This window comes from Grus americana, chromosome 10 (genome assembly GCF_028858705.1).
Source record: "Grus americana isolate bGruAme1 chromosome 10, bGruAme1.mat, whole genome shotgun sequence".
In the NCBI taxonomy this organism is placed as follows: domain Eukaryota; kingdom Metazoa; phylum Chordata; class Aves; order Gruiformes; family Gruidae; genus Grus; species Grus americana.
The window spans coordinates 5507643-5534301 of record NC_072861.1 but is presented as its reverse complement, the minus strand read 5'-3'; the positions used below and the strand labels follow the sequence as shown (position 1 = coordinate 5534301).

Here is a 26659-nt window from a genome sequence, read left to right as displayed (position 1 = left end):
ATGACTTTAAACTTAAGTATTTAGCATTAAACCATGTCCCTAATCACCGCATCTACATGTGTTTTAAATACTTCCAGGGATGGTGACTCAACCAGTTCTCTGGGCAGCCTGTTCCGATGCTTGGCAACCTTTTGGTGAAAAAGTTTTTCCTAATGTGCAATTTAAACTTCCCCTGGCACTCAAGGCCATTTCCTCTTGTCCTATAACTTGTTAGTTGGGAGATGAGACCAGCAAGCACTTCGCTACAATCTCCTTTCAGGTAGTTGTAGAGCGCAATAAGGTCTCCCCATGAGCCTCCTTTATTCCAGACTAAGCAACCCCAGTTCCCTCAGCTGGTCCTCATAAGACTTGCTCTTTAGACCCTTCACCAGCTTTGTTGCCCTTCTTTGGACATGCTCCAGCACCTCAGTGTCCTTCTTGTAGTGAGGGGCCCAAAACTGAACACAGTACTTGAGGTGTGGCATCACCAGTGCTGAATACAGGGGGACGATCGCTGCCCTAGTCCTGCTGGCCACACTATTTCTGATACAAGCCAGGATGCTGTTGGCCACTGGGCACATGGCTGGCTCATATTCAGCCAGCTGTCGACCAACGCTCCCAGGTCCTTTTTTGCCAGTCAGCTTTCTTGCCACTCTTCCCCAGGTCTGTAGCGTTGCTCGGGGTTGTTGTGACGCAAGTGCAGGACCCAGCACTGAGCCTTGTTGAACCTCCATGCAGTTGGCCTCGGCCCATCAATCCAGCCTGTCCAGATTCCTCTGTAGAGCCTTCCTACCCTCAAGCAGATCAACACTCCCACCCAACTTGGTGTCATCTGCAAACTTACTGAGGGTGCATTCAATCCCCTCATCCAGATCATTAATAAAGCTGTTAAAGAAAACTGGCCCCAATACTGAGCCCTGGGGAGCACAGCTTGTGACTGATTGTCAGCTGGATTTAACTCCACCACAACTCTGGGCCTGGCCAACCAGCCAGCCAGTCAGTTTTTTACCCAGTGAAGTATATACCTCTCCAAGCCATGAGCAGCCAGTTTCTCCAGGAGAATGCTGTGGGAAATGGTGTCAAATGCTTTAATAAAGTCCAGGTAGACAACATCTGCAGCTTTTCCCTCATCCACTAAGCAGGTTACCTTGTCATAGGAGGAGATCAGGTTAGTCAAGCAAAGTTGAAGTCCCAAAGTTATCTGACAGTACAGTTATAAATTTTTTATTGTATGTTACCTTTTACATATGTTTTCCTGTTATGTGGTAATTAGAACTAAATTTATACTTAATTTCAATGGGATAAAAGATAAATATGGTTAACCTTGAAATATACATAAACTTAGGGCTGTTATTGGTTGTTATAGTTAAGAGTTGATCACAGTACCATATCATTTGTGAAATGATACATGGAAGCCATCCAGAGCAGCTGGTCAAAAATGTGTCATCTTGGTTATAGTCTGTCTTTGTATTTATCTAAATAGAGACATTTTAGAAAACTAATTCATATTTAACTATAAACATGCATCTTACATGCATTAGTTTAAATAATCTTAAATCCTTGCTTAATTCTCATTTAGAATTAAAGTGGCCTTAATTTGATTTAGATTAATTTACTTGGAAAGTGAATTAAGCTAAGTTTAAATTCATCCATTTTAATTTTGAGTGTTTCTGTGCTGGATTCTAATGTGCTCTAACTAATTTACTTCAAAAATTAGTTTGACTTATTTTCATGAATGTGGTCATGTAAGTGAGCATTTAATTATCTTTCCTGTATAACATAAACATGCTTTACCAAACAGTGGGGAAAAAACAAGCAGAACAAAGAAATGAGAGCAACTTAGCGTGTATTGCTAAATGTTGCGAACTGATTTTTTGATTCAGTTTCATGTAAAATTCATAGAAAGAGTTGAGTTTTAAACTAAAAAAAAAAAAAAATCATCTCTCTCGCATGGTTTCTATTCCTCAGTCTGCTCTGCCACATTTCTTCTACACGTCGTGGGCAAGCTGAAATTACTCAGTTCTCAGGAAGCAATTGTAGACATCCATGAAAGGAAATTTACTATGGTGTGTCTCCATTCTGGAGTTTACTGCTATTTTAAATTCCATCATGTTTTTAAACTGGCAGCTTCTCTTGGTAGATAACAACAACACAAAAAGTTCTGAAAGTGGCAAATGCAGCATATGATGGAATGATGTACTTGAAGGATAAGGCTGGATATTGGAGAGATGTCTTGAATGTGGAAGTTGTAGATCATTCTTGGGATCTCCTTCCCCATACACTATTTTACCATTTCATCTGGAAGATCTTCACTTGAAAGTAACCATTGGTGTTCTAAAATAGGGAAAAGAGTATTTCACCCCTCCTAAAATGTATTAGATTTTTATTGTTACAAACACTGGATTTATTTATAATTCCAGGAATAACAAATTATGAGGAATATTCCTTAATCCAGGAAAGCATCGAAGAGAAGAAAGAGGAGAGTACAGGAACACTTAAGAAAGATAGGACATTGTTGCGCGATGAAAGAAAAATGGAAAAACTGAAGGCAAAGCTTCATACAGATGATGATTGTGAGTAGTGTATTCCAGGATAATTCTTCGATTAATATATTTCCACAGTACAGTGCAAGAAAACCATACAGGAATGCACTTTTAGATTCTTCAGTGTGTCTCAGTTGATCTCTACCTGTATTTTGCATCTTTTTTTATATATAATGTCATCTACTACTGAGTATTTTTTTTAAAACAGGTAAGTTTACAAGTTGTTGTCTCTATGAGAGTTAGTGGATCTTTTGAAGTGTTGGGGTTTTTTTTTACTTTTTTGATAGGGGAGTTCTAACTGAAGTGTGAAGGGTCATTTCTATAATGACCATTTTTTACCCCTTTATTAAAATTGGATATGTAAATATTGATACCTACTGAAAGACATCAAAAGGTAGTTCTGTCTTTGAAGGTATAAATTTAAAGTGTAAATATAGTTTGCCAAAGAACTAAAACAGTATTTGACTTGTTATATATGTATAGTCATGAGAACCATTTATTCTGTTTTACATTAAGACACTAATACTAACTGTGACTGGCAGGAAGATTTTTTTAAAACTGTGTTCAGGGATAATAAAACTGAACAGAAAAATTGGTTTTAGGGGGAAAATGTGGTAAATTTTTAAGTAATTTTACAATGAAGCTTTGAAGATCTAAATTTAGCATTAAAATGTTACTATAGTTGTTTCTTCAAAAATATTAATGGTGTTTTATGCTGTAGTAAATTATTGTTTCTCAGCAGTGCTGTTCTTTAGTTCTCACTTGTAGCAGTCTTCAACACTGACTAGAAACAGAAATGAAAGCAGTGTTTTTTGTGGAGTTTCCTCCTCCAGTGGAAATGCCAATTATCACATGATTTTCACAATAGCTTTTAACACTGGCAGCACTGCATATTTAACAATGTGCATATCTGGTTCTGTTACAGTAAATTGGCTAGATCACAGCCGAACTTTTAGAGAACAAGGAGTCGATGAAAATGAAACACTACTGTTGAGACGAAAGTTTTTTTATTCAGACCAGAACGTAGATTCAAGAGATCCTGTTCAGCTTAATTTGCTTTATGTTCAGGTACAGTATGTGGACCGGAAGTGTGGGTTCTGTCTTCTCTGAAGAAACCTGTGTAGCTTAATTAAAAAAAACTTGTTGCTGAAATACTCCATCTTCTAGAATTCCAGTTCTGGATGTGCTTTGATTTTACTTTTTTGTCAGTCCCTTCAAGAACATGTTATAGTACAAAGGCTTTGCTGATTCTTTTTAACCAAATACTTTCAACCCAGTAATGGACACTCAACCAACAATCCACTGACTTTCACATCCTTGTCCTTATTTCCTTAACATTTATTAATTTAGTCTCTAAAGTTGTTGGTTTTAGTTCTTCTCCCCATTATCTTCTATAGGTGATGCTTTCTCTGTAACATGGAATCTCAGGTCAGTCTTGCAACCAGCTTTCTGCTTCTCATCTCTTTTCTGCCTGATCAGTGAGAGAGCTGCTCCTGCGTTCCCTTTCCAATCCTCAACCCAGACAACACATAGGCCAGGCAGGCTTCCTGTTCATAATGGACCATATCATGTAACATGGTTGGAGTCCACCTAGGCACGTTGCCCAAACTGATAGAGGTACTATACTTACTTCAGCAAAGCTAGGACTTTTATGCAGAAGATACTATTTAACTGAAGGCTCCAGTGCAGTTTCCTGTAATGCAGTCTGAAAAAGTAGACTTTTAAACTTTTTTATTAATGTTGTGGTTTTCTAAAGTAAACAAACAAAACCCAAAAACACAACAAAACTTTGAAAGCTTAATGGAAAGTTCAGTTGTTATACTTGCCGCTGATTCAAGTGGGATTGCTCTAAATTGCATTTTAAAACTGAGGCAAAAGATAAAGATGACATTGCTTGTAACATTGCATGACATTTTTCAAGTTTTTTAGGAGACTGTATCACACTGAGCTGTTCTCCTGCTTTGTCATCATTGTTTTGTGTATGGGTAGATGAGCCTTCTATTGCCAGAGCTATAAAATCCATCATCTTCTATGACCACTACATTAAAACAAAAGGGAAAAAAGTGCTGTTTGCCTTGTTCTGTTGCCATTTCTATGAGAGAAACTGGTTTTTACTTACTAGTTATGTAGATGGTTTTCCATGCTATTACAAGGTGGTAAGATAAAAGCTTTTACATGTATGTATATACACACACACATATATCTGTATATGTATGTGTGTGTATACACACACAAGTGTATATACATCTGTTGTGTTTTATACACATGTACAGCAGGAAATGAGTGTCAAGTCCTCTTTTTGATGACAGTTGTTACAATTGTGGTTTCCACAGATATTCACTAGAAAATAATCTAGCTAGCCCTTTGTTTATTTTACTAGTCATAAACACATCCAGAATGGAATAATAAAGACATTCAGACAGAAAAGTGTGTTGCTGGATTCTTGGGTCATGTTCAAGGTTTCAAGGAATTTCAGAGATGTAATAGTTATTTTGGATGTCCCTGACATGTTTTTGCTTACCTCCTATAGGCTCGTGATGACATTCTGAATGGTTCCCATCCTGTCTCCTTTGAGAAGGCCTGCGAGTTTGGAGGCTTTCAAGCACAGATCCAGTTTGGACCTCATGTAGAACACAAACATAAACCTGGATTTTTAGAGTAAACATTTCTAACTTCTAAATTTGGGTGACCTCAAGTGTAACTCATGTTGAGTTGTCACAGACTAAATGCATATTAGTAGTCCCAAGTAGAGATAATTGGATTCATTGTGGTGTCTGTTGCAATCTTACCGTGAAAAGAGCCTTATTGCACAAATCAACAACCCCAACTGATGAGGAGACTTTTGGCAGTGGCTTACTAGGCAGCACAGGGCACCAGCTCCCCCCAGGGTGCCAGCTTAAGTAGACAGCTGGATTCCCCAACCACCTGATAATGTGGGAGAACTGAGATTCAGTTCTTCCTTAGAAGTCTACTTCTGCCTGCATTTACTAATGCCATGTCTGATTTAAATGTACAACAGTATATATCACAGATGCTTGATTTTGCTAGGAAAGTACATGAATAGAAAGGTGCTTTGTCATTTGAATACAGGTAATATTGCTGCGTGTAGAGATTAAATTTTCCAAACTTTTTAGTGACATTAATCAGTTGTTTAGATTCATCCTCTCATGGCGTTGTATGAGTGGAGATCTAAAATTGTTCTCTCTTTCAGACATGGACAGGAGTCCTGTTTACAAGTGACCCATTCTTTAACCTTCATTGTGATACTTTACTGCTATCAGCAGGGCAAGTTTAGTTTGACTGAAACTTAGATGTCCCATTTTTCTGCTGAGTTTGATTTTCCCGATTGGCTTGCCTGCAGTAGAATTAACTGAGGGCCAGAGTCTGAGGAAAGTAATGTGGGAGGGTGAAAGCAAGCTATTTACTGCACAGTCCATCAAGCCTTGCCTACATGTGAGGCTCATAGATACCTTAATGGGATGCAAAAAACAATGGGTGCATATTGGGTTTCTGTCCTGTTCCACTGGCCGGGTGCTCAGTGCTGACTCTTACACTTCCTTTGTGAGCCTGAGTCTGGGGTTTACTGTATCTCAGGGAATCATGGTGGCTTGCTTTGGAACATGCAATGCTGCAACACTGGATGTTTGAAACACTTCACTTTTGAAAGATTTTCCTGAAGTAGCAGTTCAGTTATGCAAGCAAACCACATGAACAAACATTCTTCAGTTCCAATTAATAATCGGCTTTTCTTTGTACTGTTTGTCTGCTACTGATTGAACCTTTCCTAATAGAGCTGCTGATGTCTCTAAGAATTATGGGGACCCAGTGTAATAGCTTCAGTGTACTCCTGGTTCTTATTCCCTAGAACTGTGACCAGTTACACAACAGTCTTCCTCTGGGATTTGTCCGTTGTCTACTTATTCTTCCCTTCTCCCTCCACTCAAGAGTATTCCTGCAGCAAACCATTAGATTATTAACTCATGACAAGCTAATGTTGTGTCATGGTAATGATTTCAAGAGTTAGGTGTTCCTGTCAATGTGTTTGGTTTTGTTTTAATTTTTAAAGCAATAATTCCCCACAAACTTAACCAGCAGTTTTTGCAAACTGCTATGCAGAGTTCAGTTGCTTAAATTTTTCAAGGTTTTCTAGGTGTTCTACTTGGTCTTTTTGATGTAAAGATATTTTGAATTTTTTTTAACCTCTCATATAGTAACTGTGTTTTATGGTGGACTGAAACTGCGGACTGGATGATATTTCTACTTTGTGTGCAATGCTAGATAGTTTGAAGTCCCTCACAGAATAAAGTCATCACATATATAAAGTGCATTATCTGTTTTTTTAATCCTAATAGAAATTAAAGATATAAATAACTGAACTGTATATTAGAAAGAGAACCTTACTCCACTGGAAATAATTTAGAACCAGAATTCCAAAACTTAGAACCTTTTTATTTTCTGCAGGGTATTTTCTCTATTCTTGTTTTATTTTCTTTTAAATGGGCTTTGACTGTATTAGGATCAAGCCTTGCAGGTCACTAAGTGTAATTGCTCGCTGTTCTGGTGTATAATTGGTTTCATAAAATTAAGGATATCTGATTTAGAAGTGATTCTCTTTTTGCCCTCAGTAGAGGAGCTTGCTCCAGAACTGTAAGTCCCTAGTCATTGCTTTCTAATTTCAAGTGTACGTGTTTATGATTGTGTTGTACGCATTTGCCTGTACATAGCCTTCACAACAGCCTTTTTGTAAAAGCTAATCTGAGTCTAAACTAGCCAGGCGCTCCTGACTTATTATGAATAATATATAAAAATAGTGTAGGTAACTGCTGTTTTTCTTTTTTTTTCTGAAAATACATCTCTTGACTATTCAGAAAAACTATTTTTTTTCCTTGAAAAAGATTGAGCTTTTTCTAAGTTTCATCCAACTATTTCCTACTCTTTGTGGATGAACCTTGATTCTTTTCAAGTATGAAAGTTTTATGTAAACTCTCTGCTGTAGCTCAGTATGTGAAATACATTTGAGGAATGTCCATTCATTCACCACTGAAACCTGAACAGGCTACAGATTCCCTTAAGGACAATCTGTCAGCCCATACAGAAAACAGGATGTAACAGAATAGCATTAGTATTTCATAGCATTATTTTGAAACAGGTTAGGTTAGTTTGCCATTTCTGTAATATGTTTATATAGAGAGATCTTTTGTATCCTTTTTTGTCATTGATAAATGATTCTTGGCACAGATGAAGATTATTGCCTGCATCTTGTTAACACCTTGGTATTAGTTGTTGGAATTTCCTAGAAGCTCATGCCAAAGTAAATTGTGAAAGCTCTTAAACTATCAAATTGCAAATAGTCCTTCATGCCCTTCCTCATACAGCTGAAGTTTTGCATTGTACCTACAGAGTTACACTGTGTTTAACTTTGCTGAGAGAATATTTAATAAAAAACTCATACTATTGATATGCAGATAGGAAAGCAGCAGCTAAAACTGTCCACCTCTGCTTTTTATTTCCAAGCATGCTTGGTGACCAATAAGCTCAATTCTTTAATCTAACCTGTTCTACTGTCTTGAACTGTCTTTTCTAAGAACACTGGATATACTTTTATGCTAATGAATAACAATCAATATGTTCATCTTCGTGTATAATTTGTTTCATAACTGTAGGAAAAAATTCACAGTAAATGAAGTTAAATAAACACTCCTTGCTATTAGATGGGGGGTTTTAACTCAGTTCATTGACCATTGTAATAATGTGTAATTAAAGAGAGTAAAGAAGGCTAAATGATAATATATTCCAGGTGGTTTTGCTAATGCCATTCTTGATTATAGGTAGCATTACCATAATTTCAGTCTGTTTACAACTAGCATTTCACCCTTTCGTTTGAGGTGATTACTTGTCTATTGATTGAAAAAATAGTGGACGGTGATAAAAGGAAAAAGCATCCAATCTAACTGCCAGCTACATGTGCAAGAGTATACCAACTGGTGCTTTATGGACAAAAGCACAAAGTTTTTTCTTAACTCTTGCTGCTTAAGAAGCTCCAAATAATGTTTGCTCAGCAATGTCTTCTTAAAGCGTATATTAGTTAACAGAGTAAGTAGACATGCTTGCAAATGCAATGGTCTTGATTATCTACATAGGGATAGCTGAGAAATCAACTCTAGTTAATAAAAGATGAGAATTGGAAGTGCATTGATAACTATCATTTTTCTATATAAATTAATTTCCAGAATTAAACTGTGTTTAACTCATGTTGGGTTTTTTTTTTTTTGGGGGGGGGGGGGGGTTGGTTGGTTTTGTCTGGTGGGTTTTTTATCCTTCAAAGTGAATTTAACCAAACCAATTTGGAACCTATGAAATTGTGTATAAAAGCACCAGTTGTTTCAGAACAAAGGCATCAGGTTTTTAGGATAAAAAGCTGTATGCAATCCATATCTACAAAATTAATTTGGCTCTCCAACCTTCCCCACTCCATGATGTGTCTGTGTAAATAAATCCTGAGAAGAGATTTCATAATCATGTCGTAGTGAGATGTAGCTACTGAAGCATTGGAAGAAAGATTAGCAAGGACAGTTGTTCTTACTTTGATTTATATTGCTAGAGCTTTATGGAAAGAACAAAATGAATGATCTCACTACTCAAAAAAAAATTTTGAAGAAAGCACAAAATCCTGATTGAGTCTTTTGAGTTATTTTGGTTGTTGTCTGCAATGGCAGACTTCTGTGTTTAAAAACAAAAAAGCATACTCAAACAAACAAACAAACCCTCCAAACATCCATCCCCCATAAAAACAAACCAAACCAAAAAAAACCCCACAGAACAGTCGAGCAAATTTTTTTTGCCAATCTTGTTTAAAAAAAGGTAAATCTGTCGTTCTCAAAACTTGTAATTTTCAATGACAGTAGGTAGTTCTAGCTTTCCATTTTAATAGTGTGCTTGCTTGCTGAATAAATCAACATGAGGAGGAGATTCTCCAGTCATAGATTTTTTTGTGAATCTTAATAGCCTGAAGTAGGGGGGGAAACCTTAGGAACCAATTTTTTTAACCTGTGGAAGTTTCTTCATGCTGAAAATGAACTGCTGAATACATGACATAGTTTCATCAGAGTAGAGCATTCCAGATGGGAAGGTGCAATCCAGAAAAGAACTGATGTTTGTTAAAGCATGACGTTGATATGTCTTCAAGTTGGGGTGATGTTTGGCTGAGATAAAGGGTTTATTTTATTATACTGCAAGGAGGTACAAGTGAGGTGTTTAAAGACTAAACTATCGCGGAGGCTGAACTTGCTTCATTTACTTTGTATTCTGAGACCCTTTGTATGTGAGTGCTACAGAAATTAGGACTGGTTATTTATGACTTTGTTTTTGAGATAGTGACTGGTATTAAGTGTCTATTTAGGCTTTGCAGTTTTTCAGTAAAATATTAGTGTTCTAACATTTCTTGGAAGACACAGAGTAAGAACTTGGTCCCGCGCATCAGTAAAAGTGCTACTGGAAAGTAATAGCAGTGTCTGAACTCGGACACAAAGCTGGCTCAAGCTTTGATGTCCCCTTCTTCCCCCAGATTACAATGAGTGTATTTGGATTTAGATGTGAAACCCTCTGAGCTGCTGAGACATAGTTCAAGAATGTAAAGTGTCCCAGCTGTTATTTACTTTTGATGACTTTTCAAAACATGAAGAGGTATTACGTGGGGGTGTAACTGAAGTGTTTTTCTTAATTATGCAAGGTATTCTCTTGCTGCAATCGTACTTAGCCAAAGTTTTATTTCATTGTATAGGTATTTTATGCCCATTTTAGGAAGCTTGGGGGAAATTAATGCCAATAAAGGAAAATGGAAAGCATCCCTCCTCAAGAAGGCACCATTAACTATGGAAATGTTTGTTGTTTTTTTTCTAGCCTAAAAGAATTCCTGCCTAAAGAATATACCAAACAAAGAGGGGCTGAAAAGAGAATATTTCAGGTAATTGTGAGGCTGAAAAACCTCCTATAATTTTGCTTCCTTTATAAGAAAAATATGGGCTTTCACAAGTGTATACTATGTATGTACTTGAATTAGATAAGTATCAGAAAATCATGTGTGAAGAATCTGACAGCTTTGCTTTTCTTTAGCAGATTTATTGTCCTAATCCTTTTTTCTTCACTGATGATTAATCAGTGTACTTTGAAGGAGAGAGTGAATATTCAGTATTCTTAAGAGCTTTTTCTCAGTTGAGTTGAAATGTAAGGATGTATATTTGTACTAAAATAGAAGCACATTTAGGAAAACCAGTTTTAATTTCATGCCTTTGTTATTGAAGCATGAGCTTCAAGTAATATGGAGTCCTGCTAGCTAATGACTGACTTCAACAATGTGTCTGGGAAACACACTTGTAAAAGGCTGAAACAGTTGAGTATAAAATGTACTGATACTGTTGGAAGTGGTCTCAGAGTTTGAGTACTGTAGATGCATTAAATATCTGTGCCTACTTAAATACATGATTTGGCAATACAATCTAAGTTGAAAAAATCTGAGGTCAATAGTTAAAATCAAGTCATACAGTTTCTGGAAGGACATACCAGTGATCTGTGATCTTAACTTGGGAGACAAGTTGAAGAGCAGGAACAGGTCACACATTTTACTATGTCTGTTAAACGCACAGTCTAGGAATTCTGTAGCTCAGTAAGTCTGACCTAGAGGTTGTAGTACTTCCTCGTAGATGAGGATGTCTAACGCTTTTCTGTATACATTTAGCTGGTGGCAGTGATGTTGCAGTTTAGGCAAAACAAGATTCATTCACTTCTGTGTATCATGCTATTCATTGACATGAACAAAAATCACATGCTAACAGTATCTGTGAGTAGTTTCAATCATTATATACTTCAGTGCACAGACAAGAATTTCATCAGGAGTGCACAGATGCAACAAAGATACAACAGCAAGGTAGAATAAGCAGGCTGTCTTTTTTCAAAAAGTCAGCTGTTTCCCTGAGTTGTAAAATTCTTGAGTTTGACAGGTGAGTTTTGCCAAGTATTCCATCTGTAATGATTACATTTGGGCTCCTTGCTCTTTCGGGATCCTGGTTGTGTTCTGTGATGAACTTGACAGATATCATTAGTTTGTCCTTGGGATGTGAAGGGGTTTTTGGAGTTGTGGTTGCTTCTCCCAGTGCTCCTCCGTGGAACATTGTCAAGATGGTAACTTAAACTGGAGTAGGAAAGTGTTTCCCATGCTCTTGCTGCTCCCCCTGCTGTCATCAGTCAGCATGAAAGAGGTAGCAACCAGCAGTTCAGAAGAATGTGAGGGGAAGACGGGGTGTGATAGGAAATCATAGAATGGTTTGGGTTGGAAGGGACCTCAAAGGTCATCTAGTTCCAACCCCCCTGCTGTGGGCAGGGACACCCTCCACTAGACCACGTTGCCCAAAGCCTCATCCAACCTGGCCTTGAACGCTTCCAGGGAGGGGGCCTCCACAACCTCTCTGGGCAACCTGTTCCAGTGCCTCACCACTCTAACAGTAAAGAATTTCTTTCTAACATCTAATCTAAATCGACCCTCCTTCAGCTGAAACCCATTACCCCTTGTCCTGTCACTACGCTCCCTGATAAACAGTCCCTCTGCAGCTTTCCTGTAGGCCCCCTTCAGGTACTGGAAGGCCGCAATTAGATCTCCCCGGAGCCACCTTTTCTCCAGGCTGAACAACCCCAACTCTCTCAGTCTGTCCTCATAGGAGAGTACACAAACAGTATTTAAATAGCAGGACATTGGGACGGGGTTTTCAGCGGAATGGTCTGGGGTAGGAGAGCAGATGCTGAGATGAACTTTGAATGGGTAATACTAGTAGTTGTCATTACTTAGAAGTAATAAATTTTACTGATGAGTAAATTGTTTAAATAATAAATATAAATTGAGTTGCAAGACACATCTAGATGAGTATTTCAGGATGAACTATTTAGAAAAATCATTGCTACTTCCTCATCTGTAGAATTTTTTTCATGTGATGGGAAAAATTGTGGATAATGGTGCAACTGGCAAAAAAAGCCCATTGGAAATACCTACAAGAGATGAGAAATAGCCAATTACAAGGTATGAGGCTCTCATGAATCAGAAGTTTTGGACACAAAGCAGGAATGAATAGTCTGTTCCTGGAAAAAAATATGGGTGCTTGGACTATTAAATTATTTTAAAAAGCAGAGTTAGAGAGACATTAATTGCGTGAAACCTAATGGTGTCAAATAGCAGCAATACCTAGAATTTTAAACTATTTCAGAAGTGGTTTAAATGTGCTTGATCTGAGGCACAGATAGAATGGATGATGGTCAAAGGGGAGTGTTTCATTTGCATAGATTGTTTATGTTCTCTGATGTGAGGAATTATGGGATACGGTCTTGCTAGCATTTCTAGCCAGTATTTTTTAAATATTCTAATTGTAATGAGTATTAACTGAGCATCCTTAAACAGATAAAAGCTATACCCCTTTTTTGTTTGCTTCCAGAAAGCATTGTTTCTGCCTAAGTGAATCTGAACTCTCATTATAGGAGCACAAAAACTGTGGTGAGATGACTGAAATAGAAGCCAAAGTGAAGTATGTGAAGCTAGCCCGTTCCCTGCGGACCTACGGAGTGTCATTTTTTCTTGTTAAGGTAATGTAGATCTTGCTGTGGCCATATTGTATGATTGGTTATGTATTACCTCAGATTCTGCACTAAGCAAAGGTCAAAGATGTTCTTTCAGCCTTCTGTTTGAAAGCAGCATTTGGAAAAAAGTGTAAATTACTACATGGGACAGAATTATAATTTGAGTTTAGATCCTTGTCATACTGCTTCCAGAAAGAAAGCTGAGTCTGTCATGATTTAATTCCTTTAAATTGATGTTTCTTCTTTTTTCTTTTGATTACCAACAAAGTACTGTCTTCAGAAAAACATTCACAAAGAACTCATAAGTTGTTCCTGTTAAGAAGTTTAATGATAATATGAATTGTATGCTGAAAAACTGCATCTGAAGAACAACTTCATCAGCTGCATGCTTACTTTCTCTTAATCCTTACAGTAAAACAGGTCATGATCTCAAGGCTGTTGAAACCATTTGGTACCAAGATACTGAAGTTCTGCAGTGAAAATGGGATTGAGGCATTAGTGCCTGAGTATTCAGTAACCACTGATATAGAATGGAAAGGAGGCTAAACTTAGGCAAACGTTTTCATTCTTAGGTTCCCACAGTTACAGTACAGAATCTTTGTAGGCAGCTGAATATCAATAGGTTGCCTTTTCCTAAAGTACTTAGTCATCCACAAATTCTAGTGAAGCAGATAGGTGAAAATACAATGAGAAATGTGCAGAGGATAATACTGTTAATACAGTACTCTTTGAAAGAATTACTTTGTCTTTTAAGGGAAAATGTCTTGTTAGGCACAATTAGTGGTGAAAGGAGTCTCAACTCTCTAACAGATCTATTGAGCTAAGTTGTGTATTAGAAACTATACTAAAGTTATGGTGTGCAGTTTTCAGTAACTAAAATATTAAAGCTAACAAGCATGCATGTTTAGAACAAGGTGCTAATTCAGTGGGGATTTGTTAACAGTGTAGCTGACCTGTATGGTAAAAGGCAAAAATATCTGTATTTTTCATTAACATCTTGCTTTCTTTTGTCATAGCTTAAAGCAAACAGTCACTGAATCAAGTAACCATGTCGTGAAACTTCTGTTGGAAGGAATAACTGGTCTTTTAAAGAGTCTATCAAATGACCTGTTATGTAAATTGGAATTGATTCTTTATGGTCTACATAAGTTCAGGGGAACAGAACATGTGGATTCGTTTCTATTTTATGACGGATTTTATGTAGCGAATTGTTAGCTTAGGCTTATGCTCTGCAATCTTGGAAAACTGAAGAGGCAGAATCTCTATCAAATAAGAGACATCAGCTGGCAGCATGCAGATTGACTCTGCCTTCCTTGTGATGTTGGCATGGGTTAGGATGTTCTCATGGATTGAAAATAACTAAGATTTCAAATCCAAAATATGGGACAAGTTATGGCTGATCTTGCCTAATTGTCAGACCCAGTGGACCTTTATTTCCTTTACCACTCCAGAAATTTTACAGAGAAATGGTGAGAGCAACCTAACTTCTCAGTCCTCCTGATGCCAGTTTCCCATTCAGCTTCTCTAATATTGTTTTATGGAGGAAGTCTTGTGTCTAGAAGGACTGCCACCACGTTTTTAAAGTAACTTCCAAAGATTTGTTATCACAGTCCCTAAAATGCTTCTGTTTTCTAGGGGAGAGTGAAGAGAGAGTATCTTTTGAACTGCATAGTAAAGATCAGAGCTGCTTAATGTTAATGCATTGCTTGAAAATCACTGTGACCAGACAAACAGCCTGGAGTTTTAAATTGTCCTTGTCTGCATGCCAGTTGCTTTCCTTTGTCAGTATATTCCATCATGCTTTTCTCCTATGGCAAGCTCCATTTGAATGAAAAACAATCTTTCACATCATCTCACAGGAAAAAATGAAAGGCAAAAACAAGTTAGTTCCTCGTTTACTGGGTGTCACCAAAGACTCAGTGATGCGTGTGGATGAGAAGACCAAGGAAGTGTTGCAGGAATGGCCACTGACAACTGTGAAACGCTGGGCTGCCTCACCTAAAAGCTTCACTCTGGTAATCTTTTGGTGTATATACACAGGAAGAGGAATCTATGTGGCAAGGAATAAAGAAGATGGACTTAGAACAGTTTCTTCAATGTAACTTGTTCTATCCATACTTTTCTAGCGTTATTAGTTTAGGGCTCAGTGACTCTATAAACTGGCCCATATTGGGGTCTAGGGTCAATCCATATTTTAATGTTTCCAGATGGACCAGTTCCCCAAAAGTACTGTTTAAATCTTTTCACAAAACCCTGTTTAAATCTGTTCTGTACCTAACCACTAAAACAGTTAAGAAAACATCATTATTCATACCTGCTTAAACCCTTATTGTGCTTGCCATTCGTAATGCACTTTGTGACTTGCAAGATATGAACGTAAACAAAGCTAGATGGTTCATTAATACATTTGATAATTATGGATTTAAAGAACTTTCATGAATGTAATATTTGGTTAATTATTTGATCCATAAGAGACCACTGCAACAAGAGCATTTTGGATATGAAAGGGTTGTTTAAAGTGGTAGAGCAAGAGGCAGTGGCTAGAAAATTATATTCACTTTAATCATGTGCATCTAATTTCCAATTGCATGGATGATTATGCTTTAGAATAAAATTCTAAAGACTTCTCTCCATCCTTCAGTGACTGAGTGTGATAAAGTCGGACTAAGTATCTCTTTGTCCTCTGGCACTTCAATTTATGAAATGTCTGATTAAGCTGCAGTAAAAAGCATCTTTCCCCTCTCCTCCCTCATTGCGCATATAGACTGGTTTAGAATCTTGTAGTAGTTTCATTTACTGTTTGATATAATACGTCTATACAAACAATTTTAAAATTTGAATTCTGTCACTCATATTTGGTACTGTTTATTCATTTATTTACTTTCCGTTTTCAAAGAGGTGGGTCTTTTTTTTCCTCTTTTCCTTCAGGATTTTGGTGAATATCAGGAAAGCTATTACTCAGTACAGACCACTGAAGGAGAACAGATCTCTCAATTAATTGCAGGTTACATTGATATCATCCTAAAGAAGGTATGGTAGTAAGATGTCATGTAGTAAAAATGCAGTAAAAAATCACTGTACAGTAGTGCAAAAACTCAAATGTGTGCAAGCTGCAGTTTTCTTTCTCTCATGAAGTCAGTGTTGTATCTTATGTTTTGATGTTATTTATTTTCACCTTGAACCTAATATAAGGTCTTTCTGTTTAACTCAAGTGAGTGCTTCTGGAAACTAGCAAGGTTAACTATAGCAGTAGTGTGGGTCAGGCTCAGTACTGCACGCTTGTGCTTTGTTTTTCTGTTTGGAAGGTGAGCTGCTGACTATGAGTGTATATCCAGAGAAGAGTCCAAAGCTTCAACTATGGATTTTAAGCTATGGACCAAAGTAGTGAATCAGGTGGGAAGAAATGATCCCATGGAAGCAGCATTTAAAACTACATTAAGAACGACACAATAGTTGTCCAGCAGCTCCTGTATATAATGCATCAAAGCTGAGAAAGTTTTTTGGCAAAACTTAAAAAAACAACAAAAAAAATCCATTATATTGCTTTAAAAATATTTTGATCACTTAAGCAAAGAATTACATCTCAGTTGTGCAGAGAGAGGAATAAAATCAGTGTTTGTGAAGAGGCTAGACTGTCTTGAAACTTGGTTTTATGAAGTGTGCCTGGCAGGAGAGAGAGGAGAGACTGATATGCATCGCCAGCATTCAGAATATTCATAAGTAAATAAGCACAATAGCAAAAAATACTAATTTTGCCAACAAATGTGGAGCTTGAATGGTCATACTCTGAGCGTGTCGTATAGGAGAGAGAGGTGTTTCAAATAGCGCTGATTGCTCCTTGACAATTTTTTACTTTAAGGTTCAACCAAACTACATCATTATTTGCTGTAATAGATTTTAATAGTAAAGAAATGACAGAAAGCTAAGCAGCTGAGGAGAATTTATTGCCTTTGTTCATGTGAACAGTGTAGGATGTAACATCAAGTGTTACGAAATCAGAGGTTGAGAAGGATTGCCAGAATTCATCACAGTATGTGCCTTTTTCTCTGAGGCTGTCAGTCTCAAATTTAATAAATGTTAAATAAACTGCAGGTTTCTGTAGATGGTTGATTCTACCTCTTAAGCTTCAAAAGTAGCTTTGCTCTCTAATGCCAAACAAAAGCAGCCTTTCTCTCGATAGAGTACAGATGTATGTATTTCCAGTCCCAGTCCTTTGATTTCTTCTTTACAATCTGCTGACACACCCAGTTTTAAAATTAATTAACTAGGAACAGGTTAAGTAATAAACACCCATGATGTTCATGATGTGTACAAGAAGCATGCAGTTTCCAGTTGCTGAGCCCAAGTTCTCTCTGATGCATGCCTCAAAATATGGTTTATTGCTCTCAGTTGCATAACGTTAATTCTTGGTGTATTTTGGACTGTTCCAACTCATTTTGCTGTGGTGTAGATTGCTGGTGCTTTGTTTTCTTTTTTCCTGCTAAAGTATTATTGGTGCAACACTCCCCAGCCCCTCTTGTCCTGAGATTTTAGTCATTAGTCAGTTGACCGGGAACTCTGAACTTGAGTAACTTTTACCATTTCTTAATCTGGATATATTTTTTTACTTCACATAAATATGGAAGTAAGGCACAATCTTGAGTAGAAATAGGCAGTTTCAGTTCATTCATAAACTCAAACTATAATAGTAAGAACTTCTCCGGAGAAAGTTGGGAGTGGTGTGTGTATGGATGTCCATGAGGAGCTCCTGTTAAATGTATGCAAGGTCATAGTGGATGTTTCTCTATTTATATACATGTATATTCAGACTGCAAATCACGTAACAAAGTGGAAAGCAGACAGTATCTTTGCACTAGGTCACAAGCAGAAATAGACTGTTTTTTACAAAGCAATACTTTCATGACTTACGGTAGCTTCATGTTGTTTCTAGTGATTTAGACTTAGTCCCCTTACATATATTTACCTCCCTTACACCACTACAAACAACTCCCTCAAAAAGTCAGATATGCAGACTGTCCAGAATTTTGAAGTAACTATGGTAAAAGAACTTGGATATGGTATTAAATTTATGATCCTTCCTATGGATATGTATTTCCTAGTGGTAGATAGCACCATATAGTAACATTTCAGGATGCTAAATATGACTTGTAGCTGAGTTCTAGTTACCTGAGTCAGTCTTATGTTCACGAGTTAGAAGAAAATGGGAAAGGGCATGGTACATGGCCCATTTGTGCTGGGATTTGCTGTTGTTGCATATCAATCAGACCTCAGACTGTCTTTTCACACAGGAAAAAAAAGTGTTATCTCAGCACTTTCTTTATACCTTTGTTCAAAAAGGCACCAATATGCTTTTTTCCTTTATGCACTTCATCTGCTAGGGCTTAGAACCTGGTCTGTTAGATGCTGAAGGGCACCTCTTCTGAGGTGGAGGTTATATAGTCACACACTGCCAAGAAGCGTGGTATTCAGCACTGGACCAGACTCTGTAGATGATTCAACTAGGATTCTGATAAATAGCAAGGAAATGGTGGAGAGAAAGCAAAAAGCAACACATGTTGTTTAACTTGATATTTTTTTTTCCTTCCCCGTCCAGAAACAAAGTAAAGATAGATTTGGGCTTGAAGGTGATGAGGAATCAACCATGTTGGAAGAATCTGTTTCGCCTAAGAAGTGAGTGTATACAACAGGAGGAAATGCTCTTTATTTAAGAGTGACAGCTTTTAGCTGTGGCAGCTTTTTTCAAATGAAATAGTATAGTTATTGCTGTTAAAGAATGATTTTCTACAGGGTATTTCAGTAGAAGGAAGTAGTATCCCAAGGCAATTCAGCAGGCTCCTAGCTTGATTCGAGGATTGAAGAGCAGGTGTTTGCCACCAAATTATTGGGTAAGGCAACCAGCAGTGGTACCAGTTTGTGGTAACTTGACCCTTGAGCGAAGAAAGGAACTCGGGCTGCAATTCAGTAAAATGCTGGCCAGGGGGGAGGGGAGTAATGATGCAGAGCTGAAAATGTCACATTAGATTTTTGATCTTCATGCAAACACCTAGGATTTCCAAGGTTTTAGTTGCTTGTGTCTGCTAGGTCTGTGGTTTCTAGTAAATTTGACTCCTGTCAGTTTAATTGTACCTGTGTCATGAACAGAGCTGTCTTGTTTTACCAAACCACCTTAGACAAACCAGTCAGATGTGTGGTGTGGGTAAAGATGAGGTTTTGGTACTAGGAGGTACTAGAACTGTATTCTGATGGGACAGTAACTGAGTGTAGCAAAAGCAGAACTGTAGAGTTGGCCATACTCTTGAAAAGGAATATTAAATCTTTCCTTGCAATGAAAGAATAGAAATAGGTTCATGACGTAAGCTGTAATGAGCCACTCGAGTCTCCTCTTGAAGCTCTGAGGATGGCAGTGTCAGCTGTATGTATGTGAAAAGTCTATTTGATTTATTGTTAAACATACAGTTTACAGGAGATAGACTTGTTAGGTATTTGATGTGGCCTTATGTGAAATGTCAGCTTTTGACAAATCACACATGGTCACATGTGCTTTCTTTTGATAGTGCCCTTTTCAAATAATTTCCAGAATATGCTAAGTGCTATGTAGAGAAGCCCAAAACTTGTAATAGATGAATACAAGGTTTTTCACAATTTAAATTACTTTTTTCCCCAGCAGATTGTTGGTGTTAAAGCCAGAACTTCTGTCAGCGCTTCTAGCTGTTAAAGCTTGAACCATATTTAAATTTGAGCAGTATATCTGGCAAAATGGTTCATGACCAGGGATGACAATAACTTTATTATTCTTGAAAGTATCCTGCCTCCTAGTCCCCTATGTGATAGGCAGCCAGATTATTAGCAAGTACTGTGTGTGCGTATGTGTATTAAAGCGGGAAGAAATGATGTTAGTTTTTATCCCAAATCTAGGGATTGCTTGCAAAGGGCATCTCCACAGGGTTCATGTTTCTATTATCTATTGATCAGCCTATGATACAACTGAAACAAAGCAGTTTTTGTGCCACAAACCTTGTTCCGGTTCTCTGTCGTGCATCTTAAAGCTATTGTACTGCATATACCAAAACTGCACGTTATGTTCTTTCTTTGGTGCCTGCTTATTAGTGGTATTTATATTTGATCTGCTAAAAGCCCCAGATGAAATCTTTTGTAATGTGTTAGAAAATGGTTAGAAAGAAAGACTGTAAAGGTTTCCAGCTTCTCCAAATGTCATGAAATGCAGTTTAAAATCCTAAAGGAAGAACATCAGCAGGACTTGATTTGCAGGACCTCACTAATTCTGTCAGTGTTGGATTTTTATTTTCTTTCTTTTTTTTTTTCCCCCTCTTTAGATCTACCATCTTGCAGCAGCAGTTCAACCGAACAGGGAAGGTGGAGCATGGCTCTGTGGCACTACCAGCTGTTATGCGTTCAGGGTCCAGTGGCCCAGAGACTTTCAACATTGGCATCATGCCTTCTCCTCAGCAACAAGTCACAATTGGTCAGATGCACAGAGGACATATGCCCCCGCTTGTGAGGAACCTCCTTGTTTTGTATTTGAAACTACTTTTTTGCATTTGAAAATTGTTTGTGCTGCAAGTAGTCAGAAACAACAAGTTACATGTCTTATTAAGAGCAGGAGGAGGATATCAAGTGTGACTTCCTGGCTGTCCTACTGAACATGAGTTTTGAGCACCCCTGAAATATTTAGGGTACCACATTTTTACTTATTTCCTTATTTTCTTTAAAGCCATCTCTTCCAGCCTTCTCTTTACTTCTAAGTAGTTAAACTAGTATTCAGGGGTTAGGGGAAAAAGGGTTTAAAGACGGGCATTATAAGCAGTTTTAAAATAAGGGCTTACATTTAGCTTATCACTAGCCTACCAATTTAGAATTTTTTAGCAGGCTTAAAGCTGATGCTGAGCTTTCTCACTTAAATTTAAAGACAATCAAAAGCCCTAAACAGTCTGTAGAGAATATAATCTATGTTTAATATCATGATGTACCACTAGAAGTGTAGTATGTGTAGTGGGTTGACCTTGGCTGGTTGCCACCCAGCTGTTCTTTCACTCCTGCTCCTCAATGAGACAGGAGGGTGGAGGGGAGAAAATAAGATTTAAAAAGCCTTTATCTCAACATAGGTTGAGATAAAGGCAGGTAGATCACCAATTACCTTCATGGGCAAAACAGACTCAACTTGAGGGAAAATTAATTTATTGTCAACTAAAATGGAGAAACACCTTTCCACCACCCCTTTTTTACTGACTCAACTTCACTTCTTCATATCTGACTGTTCTACTCCCTGCTCCCAAGTGGTCAGTTTATAACAGCCCCTCTCTGCTTCTCCTTCCTCTTCATACTTTGCCCCAGCTTCAGCATGGGCCCTTCCTATGGGCTGCGGTCTTTCAGGATAAACTGGCTCCAGTGTGGGTTCCCTATGAGCTGCAGTTCCTGTCAGGAGAAGCCTGCTCCAGTGTGGGTCCTCTGTGGGCTGCGGTTTCTGTCAGGACCCTGTTTCAGTGTAGGTTCTCCATAGGCTGTAGTTTCTGTCAGGGAAATACCCACTTGCTGCAGTGTGGGGTTCTCTGTGGGCTGCAGGGTGGATATCTGCCCCAGCATGGGCCTCTCCACAGGCAAATACCTGCTCCACTGTGGTCTCTCCTGTGGGCTGCTAGGGAATCTCTGCTCTGCTGCCTGGAGCATCTTCATAGAATCATAGAATGGTTTGGGTTGGAAGGGACCTTAAAGATCATCTAGTTCCAACCCCTTTGCTATGGGCAGGGACACCCTCCACTAGACCACGTTGCCCAAAGCCTCATCCAACCTGGCCTTGAACACTTCTAGGGATGGGGCCTCCACAACCTCTCTGGGCAATTCTTCTCCCCATCCTTCTCAGACATTGGTGTTCACAGTGTTGTTTCTTGAACTCTTTGTCCCCCCTCACTGCCCTGTGATGTTTTGCCCTTTCTTAATGATGTTCTCCCAGAGGTGCCACCAGCTTGGCTGCTGGGCTCAGCTGTGTCCTGCGGTGGGTCTGTTGGAGCTGTCTGGAACCAGCTGTGCCTGGCATGGGGCAGCCCCTGGCCTCTTCTCACAGAGGCCACCCCTGCAGCCAGAACCTTGCCACAGACACCCCAATGCAGATAGCCATTCTGCTCTGCCTAAAACCCTTCAGTTTTCTGTTACCTTATGCATATCAATGGCAATTTAGTTTTAGAATTGTCTTTGACATTGGTAGGCTGTTCCAGGACATCAATAATGACATCCTAGAAGCAAATTCAGTTTTCATGTTCCTAGAATGCAAGTCAGTAAGACAGCTTGGTGGTTTTGTGTGTATCTATTGGGCATTGTTTGATCTGAGAAAGTTCAGCATTTTATAAATGTGTGTGACTAGAGAGGAATATAAAATGCTATAGGCAGAATCAAGACTGTGTGAGAGTACTGTTAGAGTGTTTAGTTTTCTTGATCATACTAGGGGAACACTAGCTATCTTGAAATAGCCTGGTGTGATTGTTGGATTGCTGTCACTCACTGTGTCTTCATGCATACATAATATCTGCTTGAAGTGCCATTTGGAACATAACACACAGCCATTTCCTTTTTTTGCCTTTCAGACCTCAGCTCAGCAGGCCTTGATGGGGACTATTAATACCAGTATGCATGCTGTTCAACAAGCACAAGCTGACCTCAGTGAAGTTGATAACCTACCACCTCTAGGGCAGGACATGGTGAGTTTTTTCTAATCCCTCACAGGAATGGGTCTTAGTGCTGTGATGTATTTACAGATCAGTTTAGCCATTGTCCCTGTTTCTACAGTGGTATTGCTAAAGCTTTTAAAATGAGATAAAAATTTTGTGCTCTCTTTAAGGGTTCCAGCTCACTCTAATCAGTCTTCTGAGATTAGATATAGCAGACGACTTTGCATAACCATGCCCATATTCCTATTTGTTTCATGTGCGTATGTACAATTAAACGCAAACTATGAGCACTATTTATGGTGGGAGTGACTGCTGCCTGGACACTTGAAAAATAAGAACAAAATATGATTTTGTTGTTCCTGATCTAAGTTAGGGCAGGAGGACAGATCAAGAGGCTATTGCTTATGGGGGACTGTCAGTCAAGAGTGATTAGCCTTCATGGATGCACTGTTTATGGCATTTACCTTTAAAAGGGCAGCTGTTGAAATGTGATAGCAATTCTGTGGTGAATGATTCAGCAAAAGAAAATGTTTGCTTTCATATTTCACTTTTAAAGGTTCATGAAGGAACAAGAGATCTACATAGTGTCTCCTCTTACAGAACCTCACTGCAATCCTTAATTCTTGTTTTTGTTATTGCTCTTCAGGCATCTAGAGTATGGGTTCAGAACAAGGTTGATGAATCAAAACATGAAATACACTCTCAGGTCGATGCTATCACTGCAGGAACTGCGTCTGTTGTTAACCTTACAGCAGGTAATTTTCAAAGGGAAGGATTTCCTTGCAGTCTCCTAGTAATTTGTCAGTCTAATTCAAGTAACATAGGGACTGAGTATGGAGCAGCTGGAGAAAAATTTTCCTCAAAATACACCAACAGCTAAGTGCACTGATATGTGCAACAAGCTTTCTGTCCTTCCCAATGCAATTTTTGTGTCTTCAATTTACGCCTTACGCTAAAGGTATGACCACTGATGAAGATAAAATGTAGCTTGCTTACTCAAAGTAAAATAGAGAGTGTTTGCAAGGTTACTACCAAAAAGCATTATTGGTCTGACAGTTGTTAGAGAGAGATGTGTTTATTGACAGTGGTTTTTTTCTTCAGCAAGTTATAAGTTGAAGGATCTGTGAGTGGCTTAAAGGAGTCAATATTCTTTCAGTGTTGAAAGATAGCTGAAACTGTGGACTTCTCAGCAAATTGCATTAAACGAAGAGAAATTCTATTAGAAGATAAATTCTTGTAGAAGAAAAAATGTAGAAATTGGAAAAATTATAGCAGTCTCTAGTGTGGCTTTTTTTTTTTGAAGTGACAATGAAATTACTTAGGCATTGCTTGGCTATCTTGAAATGTCTCACTTGTCTCTCACCAGAGTGTAGCCTGTGGTAGCTGCCTCTTATCCTTTTTAACCACTAAAGCATTCTGATAATGAAAAAATATTTGTTCTACAGGGGACCCAGTTGACACTGATTATACTGCTGTGGGATGTGCAATTACAACCATCTCATCCAACCTTACTGAGATGTCTAAAGGTGTGAAACTGCTTGCTGCTCTCATGGATGATGAAGTTGGAAGTGGAGAAGACCTCCTGAAAGCTGCTCGAACATTGGCCAGTGCTGTCTCAGACTTGCTGAAGGCTGTGCAACCTACTTCAGGAGAGGTGAGTAGATGAAAACTTCTCAGATTCCTTCTTTGAAGTGCATGGCATTGGCTTTTTTGAGACATGTTGGCTTCAAAGCCTCACCCGCTCAGTGCCACATAATGTCCCCTGTGCAAGCAGTTCTTTTGACTGCTTCTTATTCCTTCATCTGTCTCTGCCTTTATGCCTTAAGTCTTGCACCTTGATATTAGAATGTTCTGTATTATATGCAGAGGTTAATTGATTTGTGTAATAAATAGTTAATTTATCTGTGTTGGAGTCTGCAGCCAGTTTGCCTTTGATCTTCTGGTATTTATGTTTTGAAATCTCCTGATGTTTCAGATCAGTTGGCATATTGATTGTGCATCCTTAATTATCCTTGAAGTTATTTTAACAATGTCTATTCAAGTTCTTCAAAATTCTTTATACGTTCTCTGGGAGCACTTAAGATGAAACTCCTGAAATACAGATGGGCAGTTGTGTATGTGGAAAAGTAAAGATTTTTCCAGAGTGTTTCTGTTGTAAATGTTTTTTTTAGCCACATTAATTGCATGCTAATGCAAAAGTTCCTTGCGGAGATCTAAAATTCAAGTAGAGCTCATTGTGTTTGAATTAATGTATTGCACCATTATATTTTTCCAGCCTCGACAGACAGTTTTGACTGCAGCTGGAAGCATTGGGCAAGCAAGCGGGGAGCTGCTGAGACAAATTGGAGAGAATGAAACGGATGAAAGGTTCCAGGTAATGAAGGGGTTGCTTGTCACTGTCAGAACTCTGCAGCTTTCTAATGAGGAGGCCACTGCATAAAACCAGGCTTCCCAAAAGTGCAGTTAGGAAATGCTAGATTTGAAGTTTTTCAATGCTAATTGAGGTTAATGCATTATGAAACTGTTTTTAATTACACAGAGTGCTGATTTCATAGGAAACCGTGCTTCATTCTGTGCATTGTACAGATGCTTTCTTGCTTCATGGAGAGCTGTTTACACTGTACTTCCCTCAGTGTTTATAATATACAGTTTGTGCTATTTGCATACTGGTCAGACTCTTGCTTTTCAAATTCTACTCTGCTTTTTAGTCTCACCACTATGTTCATCACTGGCCTCTTTTATGGTGAGTTTCAGTACCTCAGTGTTACACAGATAATAACTTTTATAGCTTTCCTGTAGGATGTGGAACTGTCATTTCATTTTTACAGATGGAAAATTTGGCATGGAAGTCCAGAGGTGTGCTAATTTGAGATACCCTATGACCTGTTGATCTGTCAAAGTCTTGATGTTGTGTCATGCTTGATATGTTTGAATTGCAGTTCCCATTTGCAGCAGTTGCAGCAGAGTGCAAGTTATGTGTCATAGTGCCAAGGCAGACACAGAAAATAAGGAACAGCAAACAGCTTATTTTTAAAAACTCTGCTTATCTTCACTAAGTACACTGTGTCAGATGTAAGGTAATAACTGAGTTTTCCAGGGCCACATGTGTAGTCTTAATCAATTGTTCTGAATGCCATAGGGATTTTGTGGGAAGCAGCATATTAAAACTTGCACATGCACACAGACAAATCCTTGCCCTTCCTTGTGTTTCACTGTCTTTGCAAGCTAATGACCTATTATGCCATGTATTTATGAAGAATGAATGGATGTTTATTAATAAATAGTGAGTATTTCTTATTGAATATAGCATTTTTCACAGAAGTGTTTGCTGTGTCTGTATGTATGCACATAAACAAAAGCTTATGCAACCTTTTGGTAAACTGAGTAGAAGAAAATTATTGTATGGCAAACATGATTTCTTTAAGAATGATTGGTATTATCCATTATCAAATCGTAATGCCTGTATGACTTAATAACAACGTTAACTATTAGCTGTTTAAAACCATTGTTCTTAAATGCTCTGTTAAAAACATACCTGGATTTTTTCACTCAATGCCAAGAACAGGTTTTGCACCAGAACCAAGGGGAAGTAATTTATAGCAGCCAGCCAGACCTCTGGGGTGCACTGTATGCAAGATGTCTTCTAATATAACTTACAGGCCATTTTAAACACTTGATTCCACCTAGTAAATCTGTCTGCAAGTTTCATCAGAGTTCTCATTTGTTTTCTTAGCTGAGTATGTATTGCAGCCCTCTCTTTTTCTGTAAGAGAAAGACCCTGAACCTTCTGGTAAGTGCTATAGAGTGTTGGAGAAGGTGGGTAAGGAAAGGGATACCTTG

The 26659-nt window shown here is 38.3% G+C and overlaps 1 protein-coding gene across 1 annotated transcript in view; it reads left to right on the top strand.

Annotated features, from left to right (window-relative positions):
* The window catches only part of TLN2 (talin 2), a 190936-nt gene that overhangs the window by 86892 nt on the left and 77385 nt on the right, over positions 1–26659 (top strand). The window contains exons 6-18 of the mRNA XM_054837153.1: positions 2400–2552; positions 3448–3590; positions 5053–5180; positions 10422–10485; positions 13041–13145; positions 14999–15154; positions 16068–16169; positions 18733–18809; positions 20474–20654; positions 22736–22849; positions 23466–23574; positions 24265–24473; positions 25095–25193. Of these exons, the coding sequence (XP_054693128.1) occupies positions 2400–2552; positions 3448–3590; positions 5053–5180; positions 10422–10485; positions 13041–13145; positions 14999–15154; positions 16068–16169; positions 18733–18809; positions 20474–20654; positions 22736–22849; positions 23466–23574; positions 24265–24473; positions 25095–25193 (1640 nt within the window). The remainder of the gene's footprint in view (positions 1–2399; positions 2553–3447; positions 3591–5052; positions 5181–10421; positions 10486–13040; positions 13146–14998; positions 15155–16067; positions 16170–18732; positions 18810–20473; positions 20655–22735; positions 22850–23465; positions 23575–24264; positions 24474–25094; positions 25194–26659) is intronic.